Here is a 27,369-nt window from a genome sequence, read left to right as displayed (position 1 = left end):
GGAGAGGGTGCAGAGGAGGATCACCGGGATGTTGCCTGGTATAGGGGGTGCTAGCTATGAAGAGAGGTTGAGTAGATTAGGATTATTTACATTAGAAAGGTAGAGGTGTGGGGTGGGGGGGGACATGATTGAGGTCTGCAAAATCATGAGAGGTATAGACAGGGTGGATAGCAAGAAGCTTTTCCCAGAATGGGGGACTCAGTTACTAGGGTTCACGATTTCAAGGTGAGAGGGGAAAAGTTTAAGGGAAATATGCGTGGAAAGTTCTGTACGCAGAAGGTAGTGGGTGCCTGGAACGCGTTGCCAGCGGAGGTGGTAGAGCCAGGCATGATAGCATCTTTTAAGATGTACCTAGACAGATTATGTGAATGGGCAGGGAGCAGAGGGATACAGATTGGCTTTGACAGTTCACTTTTCCCTCAAAACGCTCTGCAGTTGTAGAAATAATTGGCTGCCCTCCTAGTTAATTTATATCACAATTCCTTCCCAGCCCACACAGCTGAGCCATTGCCTTGCCTTCATCTGCACTCCACAGGAGAACCCCCACCCTCCTCCTTATCCACAACTGATTTCCAGCCAGAAATTGAGGCTGCTTTTACTTGCTTGGTTCTCCCTGACCATCTGATGGTTACCCATGTCCTCTCTACTAAACACTGTTAAGCTATGGGATAATCACCTCCTGAGCTCTTCCACATCCACACAGTGACTTCAGCTGCTGCTTGACCTCTGAAAGCCAGAAGCCAGCTCCTCCAACTGCTACAACTTCCTATACTTGTGGCTGCCCAGGGCAGGAGAACTGCCTCAACTTCGTACATGGTAAACGATAGAGATGCTACCAGATTGAGTTGCCTTGGATGCTAACTAAATGCACCACAAATAAAACTTAACACTTAAAAATGACCAAATGTAAACCTATCCCAACTTAGAATCTGTAGTTGTATGTTTAACCTGTTAACTTAAATAAGAGAAATGAAAGACAATACAGTCTTCCTCTGTATGCCCAAGGGTTCCATTACTGTAAGCCCCCGCGAATACTGAAATCTGCAAGTGCAGAGCCTGTTAAAAATCATGGATACGTGAGTTTGCTCGCATATGTTGAATTCTGTTGCTAATTCTTGGAAAATTCACAAGTTGTAAACTCGTGGATACAAAGGATTTACTGTAGTAAGGCTCATCATGCAATTACCTGCATGTTACTCTGCAACTTTTAGATTTATCTAATCAACTTGATTCTGAGATGATGTAATACATCTCTGGAAAGAGTGGAACTTGAACTCAGACCTCCTGATTCAGAGGTGGGGATACTATCAGTGCATCACAAGAGCCGTTTCAGCCCTGTAAAGCTGTCATTATTAGCTGATGCCTATTCATTTGAATTGGCCACGTGTTTATAGAGCCTCTTCGTCTTGGTAGTTGTTTAATTGTCCACCAGGATTCATAACTGAATGGAGTAGGACTGGTGCATTCACATTGTATTCTGTCTATTGCACAATGCTGCCGCCATTTAGAATTCCTGTGACACTAACCTTACCAGACTGGCCTCTCATTGCAACATATGCTGAGTGTTGCTTGAGGCATTTTTTTACATTCCTTGTTTAACCAAAGTTGGTCACTTGGCGTAATGGTAATGGCAGAGTGAAAGATATACTGGGTGAGCTGCTGCCTTGAACTGTGGCAGTCCTTGTGGTGTAGGTTCACTCGCGGTGCTTTTAGAGTGGGTGTTCCAGGATTTTGATACAGTGACCCTGAAGGCATAATGCGTCAGGATGCCCTGTAACTTGGACAGGCACTTCTTTCCATTGCTTTTCTCAGTATTTCTTCCAACTAGTGTTCAATGTGGGAATATTGATTTCATTAGCTGAGGGGTAGGGATTAGACAAAACATTAGATCAGAGCCAATTTCCCAATTAATCGAGGATCAGAGTTGACTCTCAGAACAACAACTCTTGCAGTGAGAAATCACTCCTGGTGGCGAAAGAAAACTGGATTCCTTTTTAAAAGATTCTAAATATGAGGATGTGCCCAATGACTTGATTAATGGTTATAGTTTAACTCTAGTGTCTAAATATTGCCTTGTCATTACATGGTTTAAATACCAGCTGCTGGTAGTGCTGTGTAGTTAACCCTTTCTCCTAGTGATTTTGCTGAATCCATCTCTATGGATTGTAGCACCCATTTCCACATGCAGAGAGCGTCGCATAAATCAGTACATTGTGTTCTGGGTTCCCTCTTGCGAGTACGACAGTAGGAAGAAACCAGAAATAAATGTGTAATATGGCTATAGTAGTATGAGTTACACAGCACTTGGCTTTACTGCATTGAAGTTCATGAATTTCATACATAGAAAGTTGGGGTCAGTGTGAGGCATTCCTTGGCCATGGGGTGGAGACGGCAGTATGAGGTGAGCTTTGTGAAGTTTGAACAAAAACAAAGTTGTTGGCAGGTCTGGCAGCATGTGTGGAGGAGAAAACAGTTAACGTTTCGGGTCTGGTGACTCTTCTCAGGACTGATAGTGGCTGGGAAAACATCAGTTCATATGCTGAAAATAGGGAGATGGATGGGGTAGGGAGTGAATGATAGGATAGAGCCCAAAGAGAGAGAAACACAGTTGGACAGACAAAGGAGTTGCTAATGATCAGGCTGGGAGGCTGAGTAGTTGCTAATGAGGACTATTAGTGACTAACAACAAGGGGTGTGTAGTGGTAACAAGGCCTGGTGTGTGGGGTGGGGGCATGGGACATGGGAGAGTTTAGGCCCTAAAATTATTGAACTCAGTATTGAGTCCAATGAGGTGCCATTCCTCCAGCTGGCATTGGGCTTCACTGGAACACTGTAGCAAGCTGGAGACAGAGATGTTGGCTAGGGAGCAAGGTGATGCATTGAAGTGGCAGGCAAGAGGTAGTTCTGGGTCTTTTTTGCGAGCAGAACGTAGATGTTCTGTGAAGCGATTGCCACGCCCTTGCTTTGTTCTCCCAATGTAGAGGAGACCACATTGTGAGCAGCGAATGCAGTAAACTAGATTCTGGGAAGTGCAGGTGAAGTGTTTTTTCACTTGGAAGGTATGTTTGGGCCCTTGGATAGTGGGGAGGGAGGAGGTAAACGGGCAGGTATCCACCTTCGTCACTTACAGGGGAAGGTGCCGTGCGGCTGTGGGGAGGTGTTGGGGGTGAAGGAAGTATAGACCAGAGTGTCCCGGAAGGAGCGGTCCCTTTGGAAGGCAGACAAGGGAAGGGAGGAGAGTGTGTGTCTAGCGGTGGCATCTCGCTGGACATGGCGGAAATGGCATCTGATGATCTTCTCGATGTGGATGCTGGTGTGATGGTAGGTAAGGACAAGGGGAACCCTATTGCTGTTGTGGGAGGGAAGAGAGGGTGTAAGGACAGAAGTGTGGAAGATGGGTCGGACCCGATTTGAGGGCCCTGTTGGCAACGGAGCTGGAGAATCCTCGGTTGACGAAGAATGTGGACATTTCGGAGGCTCCCTTGTCGGAAGTTGGCCTCATCTGAACATATGCGACGGATGCGGAGGAACCGAGAGAATGGGTTGGAGTCTTTATAGGAAGCAGGGTGTGAGGATGTATAGCCCAGGTGGCTGTGGGAGTCGGTGAGTTTGTAATGGATATTAGTGGCCAGTCTATCTCCAGAAATGGAAACACAAATGTCGGGGAAGGAAAGGGAGGAATCAGATAGACCAGGTGAAAGTGAGGGCAGGGTGGAAATTGGAGGTGAAATTGATGAAGTTTTCCAATTCTAGACGAGAGAGGGAAGCAGCACCAATGATATCATCGATGTATCAGAGAAAGAGTTGTGGGTGGGGGCCGGAATAGGACTGGAACAAGGAATGTTCCACGACCATGAAGAGACAGGCATAACTAGCGCCCATGTGGGTAGCCATGGTAACCCCTCTTACCTGAAGAAAATGAGAGGAGTTGAAAGAGAAGATGTTGAGGGTGAGGATAAGCTTGGCCAAGCGGAGGAGGGTAGTGGTGGGTGGGGAAGAAGAGGAGAGCCCTAAGACCCTCCTGGTGGGGAATGGGTGTGTAAAGGGATTGCACATCCATGGTAAAGAGGAGGTGGCCGGAGCCGGTAAACTGGAAGTTTTGAAACCGGTCTAAGGCATCAGATGAATCATGGATGTATGTGGGTAGGGATTGGAGCGAAGGTGGAGGGGGGGAGAAGACTGAGTAGGAAGAGATGCGTTCTGTGGGGCGTGAGCAGGCTGAAACAATGGATCTTCCTGGACAGTCCTGTTTGTGGATTTTTGGCAGGAGGTAGAAACAAGTTGTGCGGGGTGGGGGACTATTAGCTTGGAAGCGGATGTGGGGGAGATCACCGGAAGAAATTAGATCCATGACCATAGTGAACACAATGGCCTGATGTGCCATGGTCCAGGGGAAGGTAGGAGGAGGTATCTGAGAGCTGGCACTCAACCTCTGCAATGTAGAGGTCAGTACGCCAGACAACAACAGCACCACCCTTATCGGCAGGCTTGATGACAAAGTCAGGTTTAGGTTAGATTCCCTACAGTGTGGAAACAGGCCCTTCGGCCCAACAAGTCCACTCCGCCCCTTGGGCATCCCACCCAGACCCATCCCCCCTATAACCCACACACCCCTGAACACTACGGGCAATTTAGCATGGCCGATCCACTGAGCCTGCACATCTTTGGACTGTGGGAGGAAGCTGGAGCACCCAGAGGAAACCCATGCAGACACTGGGAGAATGTGCAAATTCCACACAGACAGTTGCCCGAGGCTGGAATCGAACCCGGGTCCCCAGAGATGTGAGGCTGCAGTGCTAACCACTGAGCCACCGTGCCGCCTGTGCAGTTAGATGTGAGTGCACGGAGTGCAGTCAGTTCAGAGGGAGATAGGTTGGATTTGGTGAGGTGGCAGCAAAACTGAGGAGACTAATGGCACATTGACAGTTCTCAATGAAAAGATCGAGTACAGGTAAAAGGCTGGAGGCAGGGGTCCAGGTGGAGGGAAGAGTGTTGTAATTGGGAAAAGGGGTCTTGGGACGAGGAGAGGACTCTTGTCCAATGAAATCAGAACTTTGTGAAGTTTGAAACTGTTCTGATGGCTCAGAGATAATAGGGTTAGTTGGAAGGTGATAGTGAGCAGAGGGGAGTGTGAGGGGGATGGAGGGTGATAGTGAGGGGAGGGGAGTACGACGGGGATGGAGGGTGATAGTGAGGGGAGGGGAGTACGACGGGGATGGAGGGTGATAGTGAGAGGAGGGGAGTGTGATGGGGATGGAGGGTGCTAGCGGAGGGGAGTGTGACGGGAATGGAGGGTGATAGTGAGGGGAGGGGAGTGTGAGGGGGATGGAGGGTGATAGTGAGGGGAGGGGAGTGTGAGGGGGATGGAGGGTGATAGTGAGGGGAGGGGAGTGTGACGGGGATGGAGGGTGATAGCGGAGGGGAGTGTGACGGGGATGGAGGGTGATAGCGGAGGGGAGTGTGACGGGGATGGAGGGTGATAGCGGAGGGGACTGTGACGGGGATGGAGGGTGATAGTGAGGGGAGGGGACTGTGACGGGGATGGAGGGTGATGGGGAGGGGAGGGGAGTGTGAGGGGGATGGAGGGTGATGGGGAGGGGAGGGGAGTGTGAGGGGGATGGAGGGTGATAGTGAGGGGAGGGGAGTGTGAGGGGGATGGAGGGTGATAGTGAGGGGAGGGGAGTGTGACGGGGATGGAGGGTGATAGCGGAGGGGAGTGTGACGGGGATGGAGGGTGATAGCGGAGGGGAGTGTGACGGGGATGGAGGGTGATAGCGGAGGGGACTGTGACGGGGATGGAGGGTGATAGTGAGGGGAGGGGACTGTGACGGGGATGGAGGGTGATGGGGAGGGGAGGGGAGTGTGAGGGGGATGGAGGGTGATAGTGAGTGATTGGGAAATATGCCTGTAATACAAGTAGAAAACACTTGAATTTATTCCTGTTAGGTGATTGGGTTATTGTTTCTTCCCTTGCAGCTTTCAGAGAAAGGTAAACCTGACATTGATATCCAGGGTCTCACTGCTTCCACTATGGAGATCTTGCTGGATTTTGTATATACTGAAACAGTCCATGTCACAGTGGAAAATGTTCAGGAATTGCTTCCCGCAGCCTGTCTCCTCCAACTGAAAGGTCAGTTCTCTTCTCAGTTTCACTACTGTTGGGCAGTCCAGGGCTCAGACTGGCAAACAGCTCCTCATGTAAAACTGCATTGCTGTGCTGTGTGACATCAATTATCAGCTCTTCTCAGGCCTGTTAACACTGCAGATAGCAACCAGATATAATTGCTGCTCCATCAGCTCTGCTGTGGAGAGCAACAAGCAGTATTACTCATAAAGAGAGACAGACCCTGTATTTACCTTGAGCCTCTGCTGACTACAGGATCGCCCAAAGTACTTTAAACCAGATGTGATACTTGTGAAGAATAGTTATTTTCACAGTTAGGAAAAAATGGCCAATTTGCATGCAGCAAGGAATTTTTACATAGCAATAAGCAGTTTTAATGGGGTGGGGGGTGCCAGAAGGGAAAGAAAAACAATAACACTAATAGACGCTTTGGTCCAACTCGTGTACATCAAACTAGAGCTCCAATGTGACCAGTAATTCATTTCCCCCTTTGGGGGTTGAGGAACCAATTTTGGCTGAGACACCAGGAAAATTCCACATTGTCTGGATTCATGTGTACATCCATCTGAGATGACACACAGCACCACAGTTCCACGTCTATTCTGATAGAGTGCACCTCTGACTATGCAATACTACTTCAGTACTACATTGGGTTATGGGCTCAAGTGTCTAGAAACGAGGCTTGTATACTCAACATGCTGCCCTTGAGCAAAAAATGCTCAACCAACTTCCGTCTCTGTTTCGCCCCAGACGGTGTCACTTCCTTGCTGTGGGTGTTGCTGCTGAAATAAAGTTGCAGACTACACAATGTGTAGAACTGTGTGTATATCTTTCAACAGGTGTGAAGCAGGCTTGCTGTGAATTTTTGGAGAGCCAGTTAGACCCTTCCAACTGTCTGGGAATCCAGGAATTTGCTGAGACACACAGCTGTGTGGATCTGATGCAAGCAGCGGAGGTTTTCAGCCAGAAGAACTTTCCAGAAGTTGTCCAACATGAGGAATTCATGCTGCTGAACAAGGGGGAAGTGGAAAAACTCATTCGGTGTGATGAAATTCAGGTGAGGCCTCAGCCACTTATGGAGAAGCTGTAAAGGCTGTTTATGTCAAACAGTGTGTGATAACAAAGGGCAGATGAGGTTCAGAATTGAAGACCCAATGGAGTGTTGATTCACGGTGCATTGTAGTTTGGCATCACCTTATACAACACTTTCTTCTGCTGGCATTTACCAATTGATGCCACTTTAAGTGTTGCCATCTCCTTACAATGCCTACATCTGCAATATTGCTAATGGACTTAGAAAGACACTTAACTTAGTTCAACTTTCTTGGGGAAAAGTATTGCTGATCCTCTGGTAAAGTTTGATGAATGCTCAAAATTACGATAGGCTATAATTTGATCATAGATCATTGAAGCCCCTACAGTGTGGAAACAGGCCCTTCAGCCCAACAAGTCTACATTGACTCTCAGAGCATCCCACCCAGACCCATCCCTCTATAACCCACCTAATCTACACATTCCTGAACATAATGGGCACTATAGCATAGCCAATCCAGCTAACCTGCACATCTTTGGACTGTGGGGGGGAAAAAACCGGAGCACCTGGAGGAAACCCATGCAAATTTGGGGAGAATGTGCAAACTCCACACTGACAGTCACCCGGGGGTGGGATTGAACCCGAGTCCCTGGCAGTGTGAGGCAGCAGTGCTAATCACTGGGCCACCGTGCCACCCCACGGGTATAAAGAATAATTTCAAAAAGTGTGGAATGTGGAAATGTAGCCATAGCCAGTAAATTTGTGTTGAGTTCTTCACCACTTGGAGAAATATGGCTTAACTACCCAGTCCACTCCACATGTACACAGATACATACAGATCCACACACCAGCACAAATTTTCACACTGTCACACAGGTACACACTACAGCATACACCCCACACACAGCCACCTCCCCACAACTCCAACCCCATCCACTCCATACACTCACCTGTTCCCACCCACACTGCCCCACATACCGCCCCACACACACTCCCTAGCTCTGCAGTTATCACCTTGTCGGTGGGGACTTGACCGTGACCTGAGTTGGATGATGATATTTGTGGAGCTTTACCACTAGCACCGTATTGTACAATGAATTGCTGTCTGGGTTCTGATGAACTGCTGCTGTTCTAGGTGGATTCAGAAGAACCAGTGTTTGAAGCAGTATTAAACTGGGTAAAACATTCCAAGAAAGAACGAGAGGAGTTCCTACCGGATCTGCTGCAATATGTCCGAATGCCATTGCTGACTCCGAGATACATTACAGATGTAATTGATGCTGAGGTGTGTGCCCTCTTCAAGTATACTGCTACCGTTTGTGAGGCAACTACATGCTTTATTTGGCATAAAAATATCATGCCAATAATTAAAAGCTATCCTTGCCCCATATTTCTTTCCGTATCCCTTTTTGCCGCCTCTAATAATTTATGAGTATGCCCGCTTCTTGCAGATTCAGTATTCACTGGTGCCCATTTTCCAATTTATTTCACTGCTGGTTACTGCTCCATAAATATATGCACTTATTTGCACCTACTTTGCAGTTTGGCAGTGCCTATTGTTATCTGTGTTTTGCCTGTGCTCTGATGTATCTGCCTTGTTTTTCCTCTCGTGATTATGAGATAGTAACATTTTGTTCTAACCTAACTTCAACTCATTGCCGTTGCCACTGAATGTGGGTGGATGTAATGTTTTTTTCCCCTTTTTGGTCTGTTTATAAATAATATATCACAAAAACAAAGGATGGATTTCAGCTGCACCTGGTATGCAGGTAGCACATGGCCCAAGAGAGAACTAATTAGTATTTGGCGAAAATGTACATCTGGATTTTGGAATTTTTAAAAGTTCTGTTAATCTTGTGAAGTAGAGTAAATTGACTGTTTTTTAGGATTTTATGTGTTGTTTAATTGAGAATGTTGCTGTGGTGGAGTTGTCACGGCTGCTAATGTGAGCAGAATTTTCAGAGCAGAATGTTGGATGTGGATTGGCCTAAAGCCGCCTTAGTGAGATGGGAGCTCTAAAAGAAATGTTTCTTTTTCAGCTTTGTATTCAGAGTATCGATCAGACAGGAGAAAGCTTCAAGGGTGATCTGTATAATTGTATTCATAGGTAGTATGGGATACAGGCAAAGATGTGTTCCTGGAGTTAGATCACAGAATGCTGGAATAGATGGAGAGGCAAAATGTCTGGCACCAGTATCCATATAACAGCAGCATGACCACTTTACTCATGTAGCCCCGGACCTTGTCATATATTTAGGGATGTCAACAATGCCCACATCATATAACTTCATATAAATATCACATAACTTAATCGGCACAACATTGAGGGCCGAAGGGCCTGTATTGTGCTGTAATGTTTAACTTCTTGGTCTCTCGCTTTTTAATAAACATTTTGCTTTTTTGTCCCTCCTAACAAAATGATAATTTCTTTCCTCTTCTAATAATTTTATTAATAGGTATAAATAATTCCCTCATGCCACACTCTATTTGTCATCTGACTGCCCAATAAATTAACCAATGTATATTCCTTTGTCGCCTCTTTGGTGTCACTTCTTCACAGCTTACTTTCCCACCTATCCTTGTACCGTCAGTAAATTTAGATGTACCCCAGCGTGAACTCAGTGGGCTGAATGGCCTCACTTTGAGTCATTGACTGTATTATTCCTTACCTGATTCATTGATAGGCATTGTAAATATCTGGTCCTTGTAGATCTCCACTAGCCGCGCCTTGTTCCCATGATGTTGAGGTGCTAATGTAAGATTGGGGTGTACAAAGTCAGAAATCACCTGACACCAAGTTATCATCCAACAGATGTGTTTGAAAACACAAGCTTTAGGAGTCTTACTCCTTGTTCAGGTGTTAGCGAGAGAGGCAGGATCAGGCACAGAATTTATAAATAAAAGATCAAAGGGTCACACCACTGAGGAGGATGTACTAAACAAATTTAAGATGTTGTTAAATCTTTAATCAGTTAGATGGTTTTACTTGATTTAATATGCATCTGTAAATCCCAAAATTCCTTTGAAGTCAATGTCCTGACACAACTAAAGGGTTTGACAGTGTAAACAAGACATGATATTTTAGGTGAGATAGTGCAGATCAAGCGTGAGGCTTTCTTCAGATTCTTGTTGGGTTTTGGTTTGGAGACAGACTGGTTTTATTTCTAAGTAGGAATTTATAAAGCAGCTCTTTGAATGACTGTCTCTAAATTATGAGCTTTTTAAACAAAAGAGAATGTATCTGAAAACACAAATTCAACCTGTAGCTTTGTGTGTGTGTGTGTGTGTGTGTAGGCGGGGGGAGAAGAGAGACAGGGTGTGTGTGAGAGTGAGAGAGACAGTCAGTATTTGAGGGTTGATCTGTATGCGTATATGTGTGTGTAGGGGGAGTAGAGAGAGAGTTTGTATGTGTGGGGGCAGGGGGAGAGAGAGTTCGTGTATGTGTGTGGGGGGAGGGCGAGAGGCTGTGTGTGTGTGTGTGTGTGTGTGTGTGTGTGTGTGAAGAGAGCTCGTGTGTGTGTGTGTGTGTGTGTGTGTGTGTTGGGGGGGCAAGGGGAGAAAGTTTGTGTGTGTGTGTAGGGGGTGTAGAGAGAGAGTTTGTGTGGGGGCGGGAGGAGAGAGAGTTCATGTGTGTGCGCGAGTGGGGGGAGGGAGGGGGAGAGAATGTGTGTGTGGAGAGGGGGAAGAGAGAGTTCGTGTGTGTGGGGGGAGGGGGAGGGGGAGAGAGAGTTTGTGGGTGTGGGGGGGGAAGGGGGGAGAGAGTTCGTGTCTGTGTGAGTGGGGGGATGGGGTGTGTGTGTGTGTGTGTGTGTGTGTGTGTGTGTGTGTGTGTGTGTGTGTGAGAGAGAGAGTGGGGGAACGGGGAGAGAGAGTTCGTGTGTGTGTGTGTGTGTGTGGGCGGATGAGGGAGTTTGTGTGTGTGTGTGTGTGTGTGTGTAGGTGAGAGTTGGGGGAGGGGGAGAAAGAGTTTGTGTGTGTGTGTGTGTGGGGGGGGGGGGGAGGGAGGGGATGAGAGAGTGTGTGTGGGGGGCTGTGGGCGTGAGAGAGAGATTGCGTGTGTGTGTGTGACCCGATCAGCTGTTGCTACCCTACTTTGTTTCTTCCCTCATATACTCTAAACGTCAAATATGCTAAAATGCGTCAATACTACTTCGCAACAATATATTTCAACATTGTTCCTTCTGCTAATGCCTGGCTAAATGTGTTTGTTTTCCCTGTCTTTCCTTTCTTGAATCGCAAGATTGCATTTGACTCTTTCAGCCCAAGAGCACCATTCTAGAATTTATTGAATACTTGAAAATCAAAGCCGTTCAATCCTTGACCTCTGTAAACACACCTAAAACCAGAATATGTAGTCTGTCAGTGTTGGGGGATTTTTTTCCAGTATTTTTCTTCACCAATATTTACTTCCAACTTCTTCGTCCAGATCAGATCTTTGATTCCCAGAATGATTCTTTGTATGAAAACAGACACACAATGTGTGAAGTCCAAGCCTAATCGCATTCTGAAAACATGATCCCCAATTTCAGTCTAACCCACATGACTGGACAGGAGTGTGAGGTTTGGAGCAGAAGTCTGATTTTACAAAATACTTAAATCAATTAGGAATTCTCCAGGGTTACCTTCTTGACATATTAGTTTAAAATCAGATTCAGAGCTCATCAAAGCACACTTTGAGAGTAAATCCTAGGTGTGAGTTTCTGCCTTTAAGGGTAAATAAAAATGTTTGGTTGTTCGGACACTGGTGAAGTAATCTAACCCTGGAGATGGTTTAGGCCAAGAGAGGCTTGCATACAGGCAAGTTGTATACTGTCTAAGTAAATAGAATATGTAGCACCAAGTTAACGGGTCCTATTGTGGACTGGGATTGGGTAGCTGGTAGATACTGAAAGTGCATCTCATACCAACTGGATCACTATTTTGGGCCAGTCAGGTACATGACATGCTGAGAACAAAAACAGAAGTTGCTGGAAAAGCTCGGCAGCTTCTGTGAAGAAAAAATCAGAGTTAACGTTTCAGGTCCGGTGTCCCTTCCTCAGAACAGACTTGTCAAAATCTGTGTATACTTCTGTGTCTGCCAACCTACTGGGGAGGGTAGCGATATAATAAGACAGAGATTGAATGGAAAACCAGTACAGTAGATATTGGTTAACAACATAGGACTAAATCTAACATTCAAAGCCTTGTATAGAGAAAATCTTCTCTAACTGCACAAGTTTTGTGCTTTTCCCTTCTTTCAAACTGATCGAGAATGATAATTAAGTAAAAGAATGAAGAAACAGAGAGGTAAAAAATATTTGAATTAATGATTTATTGTCACACATATTTTACTGTGAAATGCAATAAAATGAAGTGAAAAATCTTTTACTTGGCGCTGTAAGTCAGTGCCATTTTGATAGCTTAAGAATAAGAGAAAATGATAAGAAACGGTTTAAAGGGAAGTCCATCTACATAGGAGTTCTCAGCTGGCTCTGAACCATCACTTACCTTGTTGATGTTGCCTCAGGGCTAGCTCCGTCACCCACCCCCATATAGAACATAGAACATTACAGCACAGTACAGGCCCTTCAGCCTTCGATGTTGTGCTGACCTGTCATACCAATCTGAAGCCTATCTACCCTGCCAGCCGTGCTGGGCTCATATTTGTGCCGCGCCCCCCCCCCCCCTCACCATGCTGTGCTTGTTCTCCCCACTGTGCAGGGCCTGTTTTCCTCTCACCCCCAGCCCCCCAATGCTGGCCTCACTCTCTCCCCTTAGTGCTGTCCTCTCCCCCTTCTGTGCACTGGGCACTCTCCCTCCTCTCCCAGTGGTGGGCACTCTCTGTCTTCGCTCCCCACTCCTTGTGCTGGACACTCTCTCTCTCCCTTTGCTCCCCTCTCCTGGTGTTAGGCACTGTCTCTCTCTTCGCTCCCCGCTGCAGGTGCTGGGCGCTCTCCCTCCCCCTTCACTTCCCGCTCCTGGTTCAGGGCGCTGTCTCTCCCTTTGCTCCCCTCTCCTAGTGCTGTGCGTGTTCGCTTCCCGTTCCCGGTGCTGGTGCTACCCCTCCCTTCGCTCCCCACTCCCAGTGCTGGGCGAGCTCTCTCTCCCTTCGCTCCCCACTCCCAGTGCTGGGCGAGCTCTCTCTCCCTTCGCTCCCCACTCCCAGTGCTGGGCGAGCTCTCTCTCCCTTCGCTCCCCACTCCCAGTGCTGGGCGAGCTCTCTCTCTTCCTACACTCCCCACTCCCAGTGCTGGGCGAGCTCTCTCTCTTCACTCCCAGTCCTGGGCACTCTCTCTCTTCCTTCCCTCCCTTCTCCTGGTGCTGGGCGCGCTCTCTCACTTTGCTCCCTGCTCCTGGTACTGGGCGCTGTTTTGTTCCCTGTGAGTTTTCCGATGCTGATAAGAGCCGACACGGTTGCCACCACAGCAGCACGTGCTCAGGAGACAGGGCCCCCTTTTTCCACCCCCCCCCGCTGCCCGAGACACCGATAAAGGCTTTTAAAGTTGGGAACAGAAGGGCAAGAGTAGAGCACCAGTAAAAAGAAAAAAGAAAACAAAAGAAGAATGCAAAAGCGGACAAGATCAGGAGCTCAAATGCGTCATTGCTACTTTGCCATTATCTTGGCTAGAGCGTTCCTTAAAATTGTGTTCCCCAACATTGGAAAAGAATGGTTAGGGATGGAACTGTATGAGTGAGTAGGAGGAGTCCATGATGGACAACGATAGGTTTGTGAAGTGAGGAGGCAAAACTTCATTACATTGTGGGAAAGAGAGACAGTTCAGGGCCTTCCCATCAGGAGCAAAGTATGATGACCATACTCAAGCTGGTTTTTTCCGTGGTTATCTTCTTTTAAAATAAGTTTTTACGAGATTTTGTATTAGTTCTTGGGTTTTATTTTAAACAATTTAATGAGATGTTTCTCTTGGAATGCAGGTGAAGTTGTTTCCAATAGTTGTACGGTTAAGCCTGATTCCCGTAATAAATGAGATGAGGGATTCCTTTGAATCGTTTCCTTCCTGGGGCATTCCAATTGACAAATCAGTTTTGTGCCTTGAAATTATTAATTTGCTCTTTTAGACCAGTGGTGTCAGTAGGTCTAGGATTTTGATTTTCTACATTAATTTGGTTTATGCTGATTCTAGTTTGTACTGCACAGTGATGGAGTGACCATCTTACACTACTCCATGTGTGAAATTAGAAACGAACAGCATTAGTTGACATTTTTCTGTCTTTATCCAGCCCCTGATTCGGTATAGTCTTCAGTGCCGAGATCTGGTGGATGAAGCCAAGAAATTTCACCTGAGACCAGAAATCCGCACACAGATGCAGAGTCCCAGGACTAGACCAAGATTGGGTACGTGTCGGTGAACAGTTAGGTAATCCTTGCATTCATATTGGAGTCTATTCTTTGTATGAAAATCCGGTGAAAATGCGAAGGACAAGGTTTGACAAGGTTCCACATAGTAGATTAATTAGCAAAGTTAGATCACATGGGATTCAGGGTGAACTGACCTTTAACGGCAAGAGACAGAAAGTAATGGTAGAAGATGTGTGTTTGGACTGGAGACCTGTGACCAGTGTTGTTCCGCAGGGATTAGTGCTGGGTCCACTTTTGTTTGTCATTTATAAAAATGATTTAGACAAAAATATTGACAGCATAGTTAGTAGGTTTGCAGATGATAATAGGGTAATAGACTGCAGTAGGATAACAGGTTGGTACAACATCGTGGGCCGAAGAGCCTGTACTGTGCTGTACTGTTTTGTGTTCTGAGTTCTATGATACTAAAATTGGTGGTTTACTGAATCGTGAAGAAAGTTCACCAAGATTACTAACAGATCTTGTCAATGGGGTGAACGGTGCCAGATGGATTTTAATTTGGATAAATGAGAGGTTTTGTATGTTGGAAAAACAAACAAGGGCGTGACTTCTACAATTAAAAGCAGGGCCTTGGGTAGCGATGTAGAACAGAGACACCTCAGGGTTCAGGTGTGTAATTCTTTGAAACTGGCATCACATATAGATAGGGTGGTTAAGAAGGTGTTTAGCATGCTTGCCTTCATTGCTCAGACCTTTGAGTGTAAGAGTTGGGATGTTATTATTGAGGTTGTACAGGATGTTGGTGATGCCTCTTTTGGAGAATTATGCCGGGTTCTGGTTGGCCTGATATAGGAAGAATATTATCAAACTGGGGAGGGTCAGAAGAGATTTACCAGGAGGTTTCCAGGAACGGAAGATTTGAGTTATAAGGAGAGGCTGGATAGGCTGGGACTTTTGGTACTGGAGTGTAGGAGATTGAGAGGTGACCTTAAAGAGGTTGATAAAATCATGAGCGGTGCAGGTGAGGTGAATGGCAGGTATCTTTTCCTTAGGGTGCGCAATTTCAAGACCAGGGGGTATATTTTTAAGGTGAGTGTGGAAAGATTTAAAAAAGACAGGATAGACAGTTTTTTTTAACACAGTCATTTGTGTGTGGAATTAACTTTAAGAAGAAGTGTTGGATCTGCAAAGTGTTACGTTTAAAAGATGTTTAGATAAGTACATGAACCAGAGATGTTTGGAGGGATGTGGGCCAAGCACAGGCAGCTGGAATTAGTTCAGTTTGGGATTATAGTTGGCATGAGTTGGTTGGACCGAAGAGTCTGTGTCTGAGCTGTAAGACTCTGTGACGGTTGGGTGACAGTTTGAAGCTATGTAGAGATTCCAATTGTCTTAAGTTCACTTGTGATAGACTGTGTAGCTCATACTGTCTTGTCAGGCCAGTCTTGGAACTTCTTGAGATACCACGGTGTGAGGCTAGATGAACACAGCAAGTCTGGTCTGATGACGGCAACAGTCTCCTTTCCATTGACTGAGAATGTACAAAATAAAATCATATTCTCAACCTATTCCCTAGTGCGTACCAAGCCAAGGTACAAGAAGCTGCCTGAGCTCACTAATGAATTCTAATTTCTGAGAAAGATCTCACGCATACTGAAATATCACACTGGTGCTTGTCTTGAGGATGGGAGAATAAAGACCATTTTATGCTTTATCTAAATACTTTATCATGACTGTAAAATATAGAAAGATGTTTGTTCTTCTGTGGTCACCTTTTGAAATCAAACAGAATCACCAATGTTAATTAACTCTGCTGAGATAAAATGCCTTGCAGTGCCACTAACAGAATGAAATGTCTCAAAACACTTCTTAGAAGCATTATAAAACAAAATGTGATGCTGTCCCATCCAAAGCGCATTAGGGAAATGACTAAAGACTTTGTCATAATGGTAACTTTTAATAAATATCTTACAGGACGGAGGTTAAGCAGAGAGGAAGAGAGATTTAGGGTGGAATTGCAGAGCTGCAATGGTGCAATGATTAAAGTCAGGGAGACTTGAGAGCCAGAATTAGAAAAGCAGAGTATCATTTGTTGCATTCCACGATTCTTGAGGTGCCAGGCCTGCGGGACAAAATCATCATTTATTTACAGGGCAAGTTGATTCATATAAATAATGGACTATTTACAACAATCAAAAATACTTCACATCAAAGCTACCAAAGATGGAGAGTATGCATTAAAAAAAACACAGGAATCAAAGCACTTTTGTCAGCCAAAAAATAAAACCCTTCCTCTTTTCATTCTGTAGCTTAAAGATAGCACATTGCAATTCTTAAATCAGTTATTGGTGATAGAAATGCCTGCAGTAAATCTCTTTTCTCAAAGCTGACCTGGATTTCTGAAACCAGTCAGAAAACAATGTGCAATTAGTGTGGATGAGACCATTCACCTAGGCATCTGAGTCGCAGAAAAGAAAAATACTGTAGATGCTGGAAATAAAAAAAGAAAAATGTTGGAAAGCTACCATTTTGTTTTGAGGATCTCTCACCAGAATTGGGAAAAGTTAGAAAAATAAGTAGCTATGAGTAAGTGGAAGGGGAGGCAGGAAAAAGAATGAAATAAATGAACACAGCTGGGAGAAAATGACACAAGAATTGGTGGTGCTGAGCCAAAAGGGCATGATGGTACTGCAAATGGAAAACTCAAAGAATGCCTCTTCAGGAAAAGGATGTCTCAGCCCTAAAGCAGCCCATATAAATAGATAAAATCAAATGTAGCCCGTGATCAGTCTGGAAAATGTTCACATCCCCTCGCTAGCATCAATTAAAATCAGTTGACTGGAGTCCGGTGCTCCGATAATTCGAGTGTCGCTGCCCCAGGACTGAGTTGATGAAGGTTAAGTTGAAACGAGTGACCACCTAGAAAAAAATGTGCACAGTACTGCAACCTTCTTTGGCTTGATGCTGAAAGATAAATCCAGCAGAGAAGTGCTGTGACGGAAAGAGACAGCCTGAGAGATCCAACGGTATGTTGACCATCTTTTGTGGAAAATGATTTTGAGGCCACCAAGATCAAATGAACAAAGTCCTCTTTGTTGACTGGGCGGTGTCTGACTTCTAAAGGATGACGTTGCCATCCATTAGGAAGAACATTTTGAACAGTGTGTCAACTGTGAATCCTCAGTGACAGTTGACACTATCCAGGCCATCTCCCAGTACCCTGCAGTATGATCCATGCGTGAACCACTGTCAGTGAGAGAGCTGTAACAAGTAATCAAACAGATGAAAACCCCAAAACCTACAGCACTGATTCTGTAACAAAGCTTTGAGGTTCTCAGAACTGGCAGACCTTTATTGCACTGCACGTCCATCCACTTACACTATAAATTTGAAAGGAAACTGAACTCCCATCTGATTTCAAGAATGCAAAACTTGTATTACCTTCAAGAAAAGAGACAAATCCTGTTGTAGAAACTTATCAAGTTGTTTCCCTCTTTTCTATTGCATGAATTGCCTGCTTCCAATGGCTGAGAAAATCTTCTCGGATCAACAGTGTCACTGTAGATTTCAGAGAAACTTCTGATGTGGTCTTAGTTGCCAGGCAAATCCATGAAAAATGTTAAGAACGTCACTATCAACTCTTTTTATTAGATTTGTTAATCCAACTAAAGCATTTGGCTCTGTTATTTGCAAAGCTCTATGGACTGTGCTCCAAAGAAACTTCTTCACAATCCTGCAGTTACTTTGTGGTGATCTGATGGCAGCTGTCTAGAGTGGGAGATCTGAAACAGACACCTTCCAGGTCTGGATTGGGGCGAAGCAAGCACTTGTGATAGATTATAAATATTTGCCAGTGACTATAAACCTCTTCAAATATCAGCTTCCTTTTGGTATCACTATAAAATACCGTCCAGGTGAAATATTCTTTAACCTCGGTCATTTCCCAAAACTGAATTGACCACCATGGATGGCCATGATCAACAGCACGATAATGACAGCACCACATTAATAAACCATACTTCAGTTCTGCCTGTCCTTGAATGTTGCCGAAACAAAACTCCTCCTTTTGATCCACACCTGGTCGGCCAAATATCCCATATCCCATACATGTTGAAGGAGACGCTCTGAAATATATTGACCACCTTCCACAATTTGGCAACTGCCTGTCTCAAAAGGACATCATTGATTAGATTCAACAAAGGATCAGCTCAGCCTTTTATATTTATGGCAACGAATATTTGACAATAAATCTTTAAATCAACAGAAGTCTTAATGTACAGAGCAGTTGTTGTCACTGTATTCTTATACTGCAGTGTGACACAAACAATACATCAGCAACACTGAAGTGTGCCAGAGAAATTGCTGCACTCGGGTCATCTCACGAGGTAGTGAGATCCAGTCCCATGTGCCCAAAGATCAGCTGGTCAAGAATCAGCTTACTCAGTCACTTAAGATCCACAACAGAGACTGATGACCGCGAGGAGTGGTCATCATGGAATGTAGGGACCGCCAAAACAACGTAGGCTTTTTGTTTCCCAGCATTTCAGATTTTAACAAATCGACACCTGGTCAGCATTTCTGTTTGAATTTTGTGTTCTGTATCAGAATGTATGTGCAGGCTTTGGCCACTGGGTTGCTGTGTTGAGCAAGTTGCAGATTGACCTGCAACTCCTCCATCAGCGTTTGTTCCCTGAAAATTAAATCAACTGACTGCCAAAACTAAGGGCAGGCTCCTTGTATTAAGTGTGTCGTATATTGAACTTCAGCGTTCTGTCATGGTTTATATTATTCGTTATGATACTTGTTACCGCCCAAATATAATGAGAATTTACGTAATATGGGCTGTATTACAATGCTTTCTTTCCTATACATTGTTTTTCAGTCCTCTTACACCAGATGGCGTTACCATTTTTTCTGGATGCTGCTGTTTAGCTTTCCCATTGCAACAGAGCTTTACCTTTTTATTTGTTTGAAAATAAATGGCTTGATATGTTTCTGAAGCTTATGGAGCTTCATGTCATTTTGGTGTGCCAAGCTGGTTCTGCAGCCCAGTTGAAGGCACATTTTTTAGAAAAATAAATCAGGTGCAAATAGTTTAAAGTTTGAAAGTACATTCTCCTAAATATACCTGGGAGTTTCTTCTTATTGCTGTCATTATTTTATAACTTCAGTCTAACATGCTCCCAGTGGGCTAATTCAGCTGACTTTGACTGCTTGGAGTGTGAAAAAGAATCAAAAAATCCTATATCTGTACAGGAACCTTTAAATCAGTTTTTACCTCAGCTGAAGTGGACTTGCTTTCTGGCAACCATCATTCCTCCTCCACCCCATATGCATGTCTTAATTGATGAACATTTTGAATTAGGAACAAAAATAGAAGCTGCAGGAAAAGCTCAGCAGGTCTTGCGGCATCTGTGGACAGAAATCAGAGTTAATGTTTCAGGTCCAATGACCCTTCCTCATAGTGTTTCTTTGAAAAGAGCAAGGTAACTCTCCCCAGTGACCTTGCCAGTCCTTATCACTCAGCCAACATTACTTACAAGCTATCTGATAATGGTCGTCTTGCTTTTTGGAGAAATTTGCTGACACAAATTAGGTGCTGCGTTTTCTGCATTGTATTAGTGACTACACATTCAAAAGTGCTCTGAATCTTTTTGACAACACAAAGAGCATGAGATAAATCAAAATAAAAGTAAAAAGAACTGCAGATGCTGTAAATCAGAAAGAAAAACAGAAATTGCTAGAAAGGTTCAGCAGATTTCTGAAGAGAAATGAGAGTTAACTGATACGTTCTGAGGAAGGCCCACTGGACCCGAAACACTAACTCTGATTTCTCTTCACAGATGCTGCCAGACCTGCTGAGCTTTTCCAGCAACTTCTGTTTTTGTTCTTGATTTTATAGCATTTGCAGTTCTTTTGATTTTTAACCCTCTGAATTAACCTGTTGAGAGACGGTATTACACACTTCTGGAACAGGTGGGACTTGAACCTGGGTCTCCTCGCCTGGAGATAGAAAACTATCATTGCATCAGAAGAGTCCTTTATAGTTATGTTAAATAACCTTTATTTGGAGATGCTGTTACACACCTCTGGGGCCAGTGGGAGTTGAATCTAGGTATCCTGCCCCAGAGTTAAGGACATCATCGATATACCACAAGATTCTTCAACTGTTCCTATAAGAGTCATGTTTTCAACATCTCACTGCAAAAGGCACCCCTTTGTTACAAGCTGAAACTCAAATTCTGCAAATGGTTCATTTCTGTCATGCTCCAAGTATGGAAAATATAAAAAGAGAGGTAGTCATTTCCTGTGTTTTTTTGACTTTAGTAACCTGATTTCTTTCTAAAATGCAAATGTTGGGGTTTTACTACAACTGGCTGCCAATCTACAGCTATGACAAACATAAATTTACTTCTAATTGACCGCCAGGATGTGTAATCAATGCATTTGTCCACTGAGAATATATGAGCCAATAAGAAACAAACGGGTGGAAAATAGCTACACAGTGTAGTGCAGCTGCCGTTTACCATGTCCCTTAGCCTAGGCAAACAAGTTAACATGAGAGTATTAATTCAGTTTTCCTATTAAGCAGTGAGGTCTTCTAGCACAGGGTAATGTTGTAGGGAATACTCTTGTTCTTTAGGAAGAGATCTGAGTTGAGTATTAGCTAGCTTACTAACTTTTTCCTTGTACCTTGAATCTCTTCATCCCTCTTGCCACCAGATTTCCTACAAGTGACTGCACTTCAAAAGTAACTCGTTGGCCATAACTGATTTGGGACATGCTGACGTTGTGAACGGTGCTATATTGTTTCATGTGAAGAAAGTACTGAATATACAGGTTTTTGACTGTGTGTTTATTCCTGTAGGAGCCAATGAGGTATTGTTAGTGATCGGAGGGTTCGGAAGTCAACAGTCTCCAATTGATATTGTGGAGAAGTACAATCCCAAGTCTCAGGAGTGGAGCTTCCTGCCTGTGAGTAGTTGTTTTTACCTGTGACCTGGTCCATTCCACACCAGTTGTGAATCATTTCTCCCTTTTATGATGAGGATTTGATTTACACCAAAAGTAGGTTTGTAGGGCAGGCTGCAGAGCAAAAACTAAAACTACCTGATCTCCCATTGCTAATGTGAGCTCACGAAAAACTTCACAATGCAATCTTTGTACAATAACTGTAAATAACTCATCCTGCACCACTGTGGCTGGCTCTCAATTGTTTTCTGAATGGCCAAGTTAAGTAACTCAGTATGAAACTATTCATGAAAGCCCACCTTGAGCATGCTTGCCTTTGTTGCTCAGACCTTTGTGTGTAGATGTTGGCACGTCATGTTGAGGTTGTACAGGGCGTTGGTGAGACCTCTTCTGGAGTACTGTGTGCAATTCTGGTTACCCTGTTATCGGAGCGATATCATTAAACTGGAGAGGGTTCAGAAGACATTTACCAGGGTGTTGCCAAGGTTGGAGGGTTTGAGTTATAAGGAGAGGCTGAATAGGCTGGGGCTATTTTCACTAGAGTTTCAGAGGCTGAAGCATCTCTTATAGAGATTTATAAAATCATGAGAGATGTAGATAAGGTGAATGGCAGATGTCTTTTTCCTAGGGTGAGGGATTTTGAGACTAGGGGGCGTGTTTTTAAGGTGAGAGTAGAAAACTTTTTAAAAAAGACATGAGTGGTTTGTTTTACACAGAGACTGGTTCATATGTAGAATGAACTTCCAGAGGAAGCCTTGGATGTGGGTACAGTTATAATGCTTAAAAGACATTTGGATAAGTATGTGAATAAGAAATGTTTGAAGGGATATGGGCAATCGCGGGCAGATGAGACTAGTTTAATTTGGGAACATAGTCAGAATGGACTGGTTGGACTGAAGGGTCTGTACCTGCTGTATGACTGTAGGATAAGCTGAGATCAGAAATAAATGATAATCTTAACCAGCAATGTCCTTATTATGATAATGGAAATCCTAGAACTAATATCAACACAAGGTGTTTCCTCCTTTCAGCGCTAACTGTGTCTCAGTGGGTAGCGCACCTGCTTCTGACTCAGAATGTTTTAGGCACAAATGCTGCTTGTAAATCTTGAGCACCAAATTTAGGTTGTCACGAAGTGTTGTACTACAGGAGGATCTGTCCTTTCAATGTGACATTAAACTGAGGATACACTTGCTCTACCAGATGCATCTAAAAGATCCCATGGTTCTTATGTGGTTGTGTGATTGAGTTGTTTAAAATATTAGACTGAGGCTCTAGTCTCTGTCCAAATGTAGTCTGTGTCCCAGAAATGGCAGAATTTCCCAGCCTGGACTTGATGGACTGAATGGCGTCTCTCGGCCATAATGATTATTTAGAAAATACACACACTCAGGTTCTGCTCAATGTTCTGGTAAATATATACGCTGTGACCAACGACAGTAAAACAAATAAACTAGTTATTGTCACTAAACATTGGGATCCTAGTGTGTGTAAATTGGCTGCTGTATTTCCCTACGTGACTATAATATCCACACTTACAAATGGGTTCCATTCTGCCGTCTGCTTGTATGCTAATTTGTGCACAAGTCAGAATACATTACAGGACAATATAAAGGAACCATTCGTCAAGTACAGGAAATCTTCTTATTTTGGATCTTTAAAATTACATTGAGATTGCATTCATAAACACAAGTGTTTGTAAATCGGGGAGCCGCTGTAATTGGATACAAAGCATTTTGCGGCAGTCTGATGTGCCATATAGAAAATCCCCCCTCCTTTCCTTACTTCAGGTCTAAATATAATCTTAAAATGCTGTGCACTGATATGCAATACGATACCTAATTTGGCAAAACTGAAAATTCTTGGAAAATAATGTCCCTTTTATGGCATTCTGGGGTTGGGGAAAGGTAGAGAATGACTTTACCTCCTGTCTGGCCGTGGCGTACGTGTCCAGCACTTTCTTAATGGTGATTTTCAGTGGAAAGTTTTATTCTTCAGCCTGTGACATGTATAACAGTGCCTAAACCAATGACGTTTTGCTTTTAATGATTTGTTCTCCATTAACACAATCAAAAGGTCAAATTTCAAATCTGAAATAAAATACTGGCGAGCAGGTTAGTCAGTCAGCCTGGGCAAGAAAGAGCTGTTCGACCTTTTGAACTTGTATTCCGAAGAAGAGAATGTAATGGAAATGTCTGAGTCTTCCGTTCAGAGATGCTGTCTGCCATAGACAGTGTTTTCAGTTCCTGTTTGCTTTGTTCCCGACAGAGCATCACTCGGAAACGTAGGTACGTGGCCACGGTCTCATTGAATGATCGTATTTATGTGATTGGAGGCTATGATGGTCGTTCCAGACTCAGCTCAGTAGAATGCCTGGACTACACATCTGATGAAGATGGTGTCTGGTACTCAGTGGCCCCAATGAATGTGCGCCGAGGCTTGGCTGGAGCAACAACACTTGGAGGTGAGGGCCTGCTTCACAGAACATGGAACAATACAGTGCAGTACAGGCCCTTCGGCCCACGATGTTGTGCCGAACTTTTACCCTTATCCTAAGGTCTATCAAACCTCCACCCCATCTTATACTATCTCCATATGTCTATCTAATACCACTTAAATGCTCCTAATGAGGCTGACTCCACTACCCTCTCTGGCAATGCACTCCACGCCCCCACCACTCTCTGAGTAGCTGGCTCGGAAACAGTGTTAAAATTTGTAGTCACTTGAAAACTATAGCCTTGATTAAGTAGACCACAGTATAGAGTGGCTGGTTTGGAAGGTTTCCATGATAACTAAGCGTGGGGAAGGGATGGGAGATGGGGTTCACAGGTCACTGGTTTGTAATGGGAACAATTGAGCTAGACTGAAGCTCGGTTTCATCATTTTAAATGGCGTTGCTTGCTTTTTTTTCATTGCCCTCCTCTCTCTCAATTTCTCTATCCCTCTCACTATTTCGCGCTCTCCCTCTGCATTCTCATTCTTTCTCTTGATCTCTCATGTTCTCTTCTGCATACTGGCTCTGACTTACTGTCCAATGCATTCTCATACTCATAGTCATACGGAATGGAGAGTCATACGGGATTGGAAAGAGAGGCGATGGCCTAGTGGTATTATGGCTGGACTATTAATTCAGAGACCCATTTAATGTTCTGGGGACCTGGGTTCAAATCCCACCATGGCAGATGGTGGATTTTGAATTCAATAAGATATTCGAAATTAAGAATCTAATGATGACTGTATGTCCATTGTCGGACAAACACAAGTCTGGATTCACTAATATCCTTTCGGGAAGGAAATGGCCATCCTTACCCAGTCTGGCCTACGTGTGACTCTAGACCCTAGGTTAGATTCTAGGTTAACTCTGAACTGCCCTCTGGGCGAATAGGGATAATGAATGTTGCCTAGCCAGTGATGCCCTCATCCCATGAATGAATAAAGGGGGAAAAAAACCCTTTGGACTAACAGATCCGTGCTGATGATAATCCCAGACTAAACCAGTCCTACTTGCCTGCACTTGGCCCATATCTCTTTGAATGTTTCTTATTTATGAACTTATGAAATGTTTTTTAAACGTTGTAAAGGTACCCACATTCACCACTTCCTCTGGCAGTTCATTCCACATACAAACCCCTATCTGTTTTTAAAAAAAGTGTCCAAAATGCCCATTTTCCTCTCACTTTTAAAAATATAACGGCAATCTTGAAATCCCCCACCATAGGGAAAAGATGCTGCCTTCACCTTATTGATGCCCCTCATGATTTTACAAACCTCTATAAGGTCACCTCTCAGCCTCTGACATTCCTGTGAACAATCTCCCAGCCTATCCAACCTCTCCGTATAACTCAAACCGTCCACCCCCAGCACCAACCTGCTCAATCTTTTCTGAACCCTCTCTCAATTTAATTATAGTCTCTCTCTCTCTCTTTCTCTCTCTCTCTGTGTCTCTGTCTCTGTCTCTGTCTCTCTCTCTCTCTCTCTTTCTTTCTTTCTTTCTTTCTTTCTCTCTCTCTCTCTCTCTCTCTCTCTCTCTCTCTCTCTCTCTCTCTCTCTCTCTCTCTCTCTCTCTTTCCCCCCCCACCCCACCCTTGTGTGCTCCCTCTCCATCTCGCACATTCTTTTTCTCCCTCCCTCACATGCTCACTTTCTCCCTCCTCTCTGGGGTGCACCTGCTGTTTCTCCTTCATGTTTTGCCTCTCTGTCTTATACACTGTCTCTTCTCCGATGAGCTGCATCGCTCCCTCTCACTGTTTCATGCACTTGCTCTTTCTTTTCCGTACACTCGCTATCTTGCTCTTGCTCTCTCTGTCTCCTGCTCTTATTCTGTCTGTCATTTTTCTCTCTCTTCAATGCACTATTTCTCATGCTTGTTTTCCCTCTCTCACACTCCTGTTTTCCCACTGCCTAATGCAAGCTGACTGAGAGTAAGCACTGCAACCTTGTCCAATGTTCCAGTTCTTGGTCTGAAGCATTGAGACCTGTCCTCGACGACACTGTAACACTGTCTCCTCAGGTGTCTATCCAAATTTTTATAAATATGGGGAGCATTTCTGCCTCAAACATCCTTCAGATAAAGACCTCCATCACCCTCCATTTTTAAAGCATTAGTACGACTTCCCCATCATCCCTCTCCAAGTTACTTTAAATTGATCCATCTGGTAAATGATCTCTTTGCTGTGGAATTAGGTCACTTTTATCAACCCTACCTGGATATGGTATACTTTGATCTCCCATCAGACTCTGTTTTGCCTGTCTAATGTTTCCTCACTGTTAAGCTTCCCCTTTTATAGGCAGCATCCTCACACCCTGATCCCAGCTGTCTGTCTTTGCTACCCTCCATATCGCCTTCTTTCACACCCTTTTGCAGTCCTTCTTGCACCCTGCCCTCTCCTACACACCTTTGCTTCTCTTTCTTCCCTACTCCCCATTACATTATACTGGAAGATTGATGGGTGTTTTTGAATCTCCACTCAGTCATGGCTGTCACTGCATCCTTGCTGTGTTGCTGACCCTGCAATCTGCCCGTTGCAGATATGATCTATGTGGCTGGTGGATTTGACGGCAGCAGACGTCACACAAGTATGGAGCGATATGACCCAAATATTGACCAGTGGAGTATGCTGGGTGATATGCAGACTGCACGAGAGGGAGCTGGTCTTGTTGTGGCCAATGGAGTCATCTACTGTCTTGGTAGGTTACTGTGCTTCCGTTGCATTAATCAGGCCTATCCTTGATGTTTATTTAACTGTATTTAGAACATAGAACAATACAGGGCAGAACAATCTAAGCCTCTCCCCCGCCACTATCCCATCATCATCCATCTGCTTATCCAAGGACTGTTTAAATGCCCCTAATGTGGCTGAGTTAACTACATTGGCAGGCAGGGCGTTCCACGCCCTTACCACTCTCTGAGTAAAGAACCTGCCTCTGACATCTGTCTTAAATCTATCACCCCTCAATTTGTAGCTATGCCCCCTCGTACAAGCTGAAGTCATCATCCTCGGAAAAAGACTCTCACTGTCCACCCAATCTAATCCTCTGATCATCTTGTATGTCTCTACTAAATCCCCTCTTAGCCTCCTTCTCTCCAGTGAGAACAGACCCAAGTCCCTCAGCCTTTCTTCATAGGGCCTGCGCTCCAGACCAGGCAACATCCTGGTAACATCTCCTCTGCACCATTTCCAATGCTTCCACATATATTGCTCTCTTAAGCCATCAACCATGTGAGCCTTAACATGGGGTGTTAGTGAACTTCAGTCACTTATGTCTTCATTTGATTTTCACATGCAGGGGCTTTGGGAACCTTGGTGTTATTTCTTTATTTGTTTTAGCTGTTGTAGAGTCATAGAGATCTACAGTACAGAAAAAGGCAGTTTGACCCGACAAGCCAAAACCATTTAGCTATTCTAATATTGTTTTCAAACCCTCGGCCCATAGCCCTGCATG

The 27,369-nt window shown here is 44.4% G+C and overlaps 1 protein-coding gene across 3 annotated transcripts in view; it reads left to right on the top strand.

The window, feature by feature from the left end:
* The window catches only part of klhl12 (kelch-like family member 12), a 46,407-nt gene that overhangs the window by 9,371 nt on the left and 9,667 nt on the right, over nt 1-27,369 (top strand). For 2 of the 3 annotated variants that reach the window (XM_048553109.1, XM_048553110.2), the window contains 7 exons: nt 5,977-6,130; nt 6,964-7,181; nt 8,293-8,442; nt 14,376-14,490; nt 21,323-21,429; nt 23,695-23,890; nt 26,455-26,613. In XM_048553109.1, the coding sequence (XP_048409066.1) occupies nt 5,977-6,130; nt 6,964-7,181; nt 8,293-8,442; nt 14,376-14,490; nt 21,323-21,429; nt 23,695-23,890; nt 26,455-26,613 (1,099 nt within the window). The remainder of the gene's footprint in view (nt 1-5,976; nt 6,131-6,963; nt 7,182-8,292; nt 8,443-14,375; nt 14,491-21,322; nt 21,430-23,694; nt 23,891-26,454; nt 26,614-27,369) is intronic. The other variant, XM_048553111.1, reaches the window with a different exon arrangement.

This window comes from Stegostoma tigrinum, chromosome 21 (assembly GCF_030684315.1).
Source record: "Stegostoma tigrinum isolate sSteTig4 chromosome 21, sSteTig4.hap1, whole genome shotgun sequence".
Lineage (NCBI taxonomy): Eukaryota > Metazoa > Chordata > Chondrichthyes > Orectolobiformes > Stegostomatidae > Stegostoma > Stegostoma tigrinum.
This window is presented reverse-complemented; position numbering and strand designations above follow the sequence as displayed.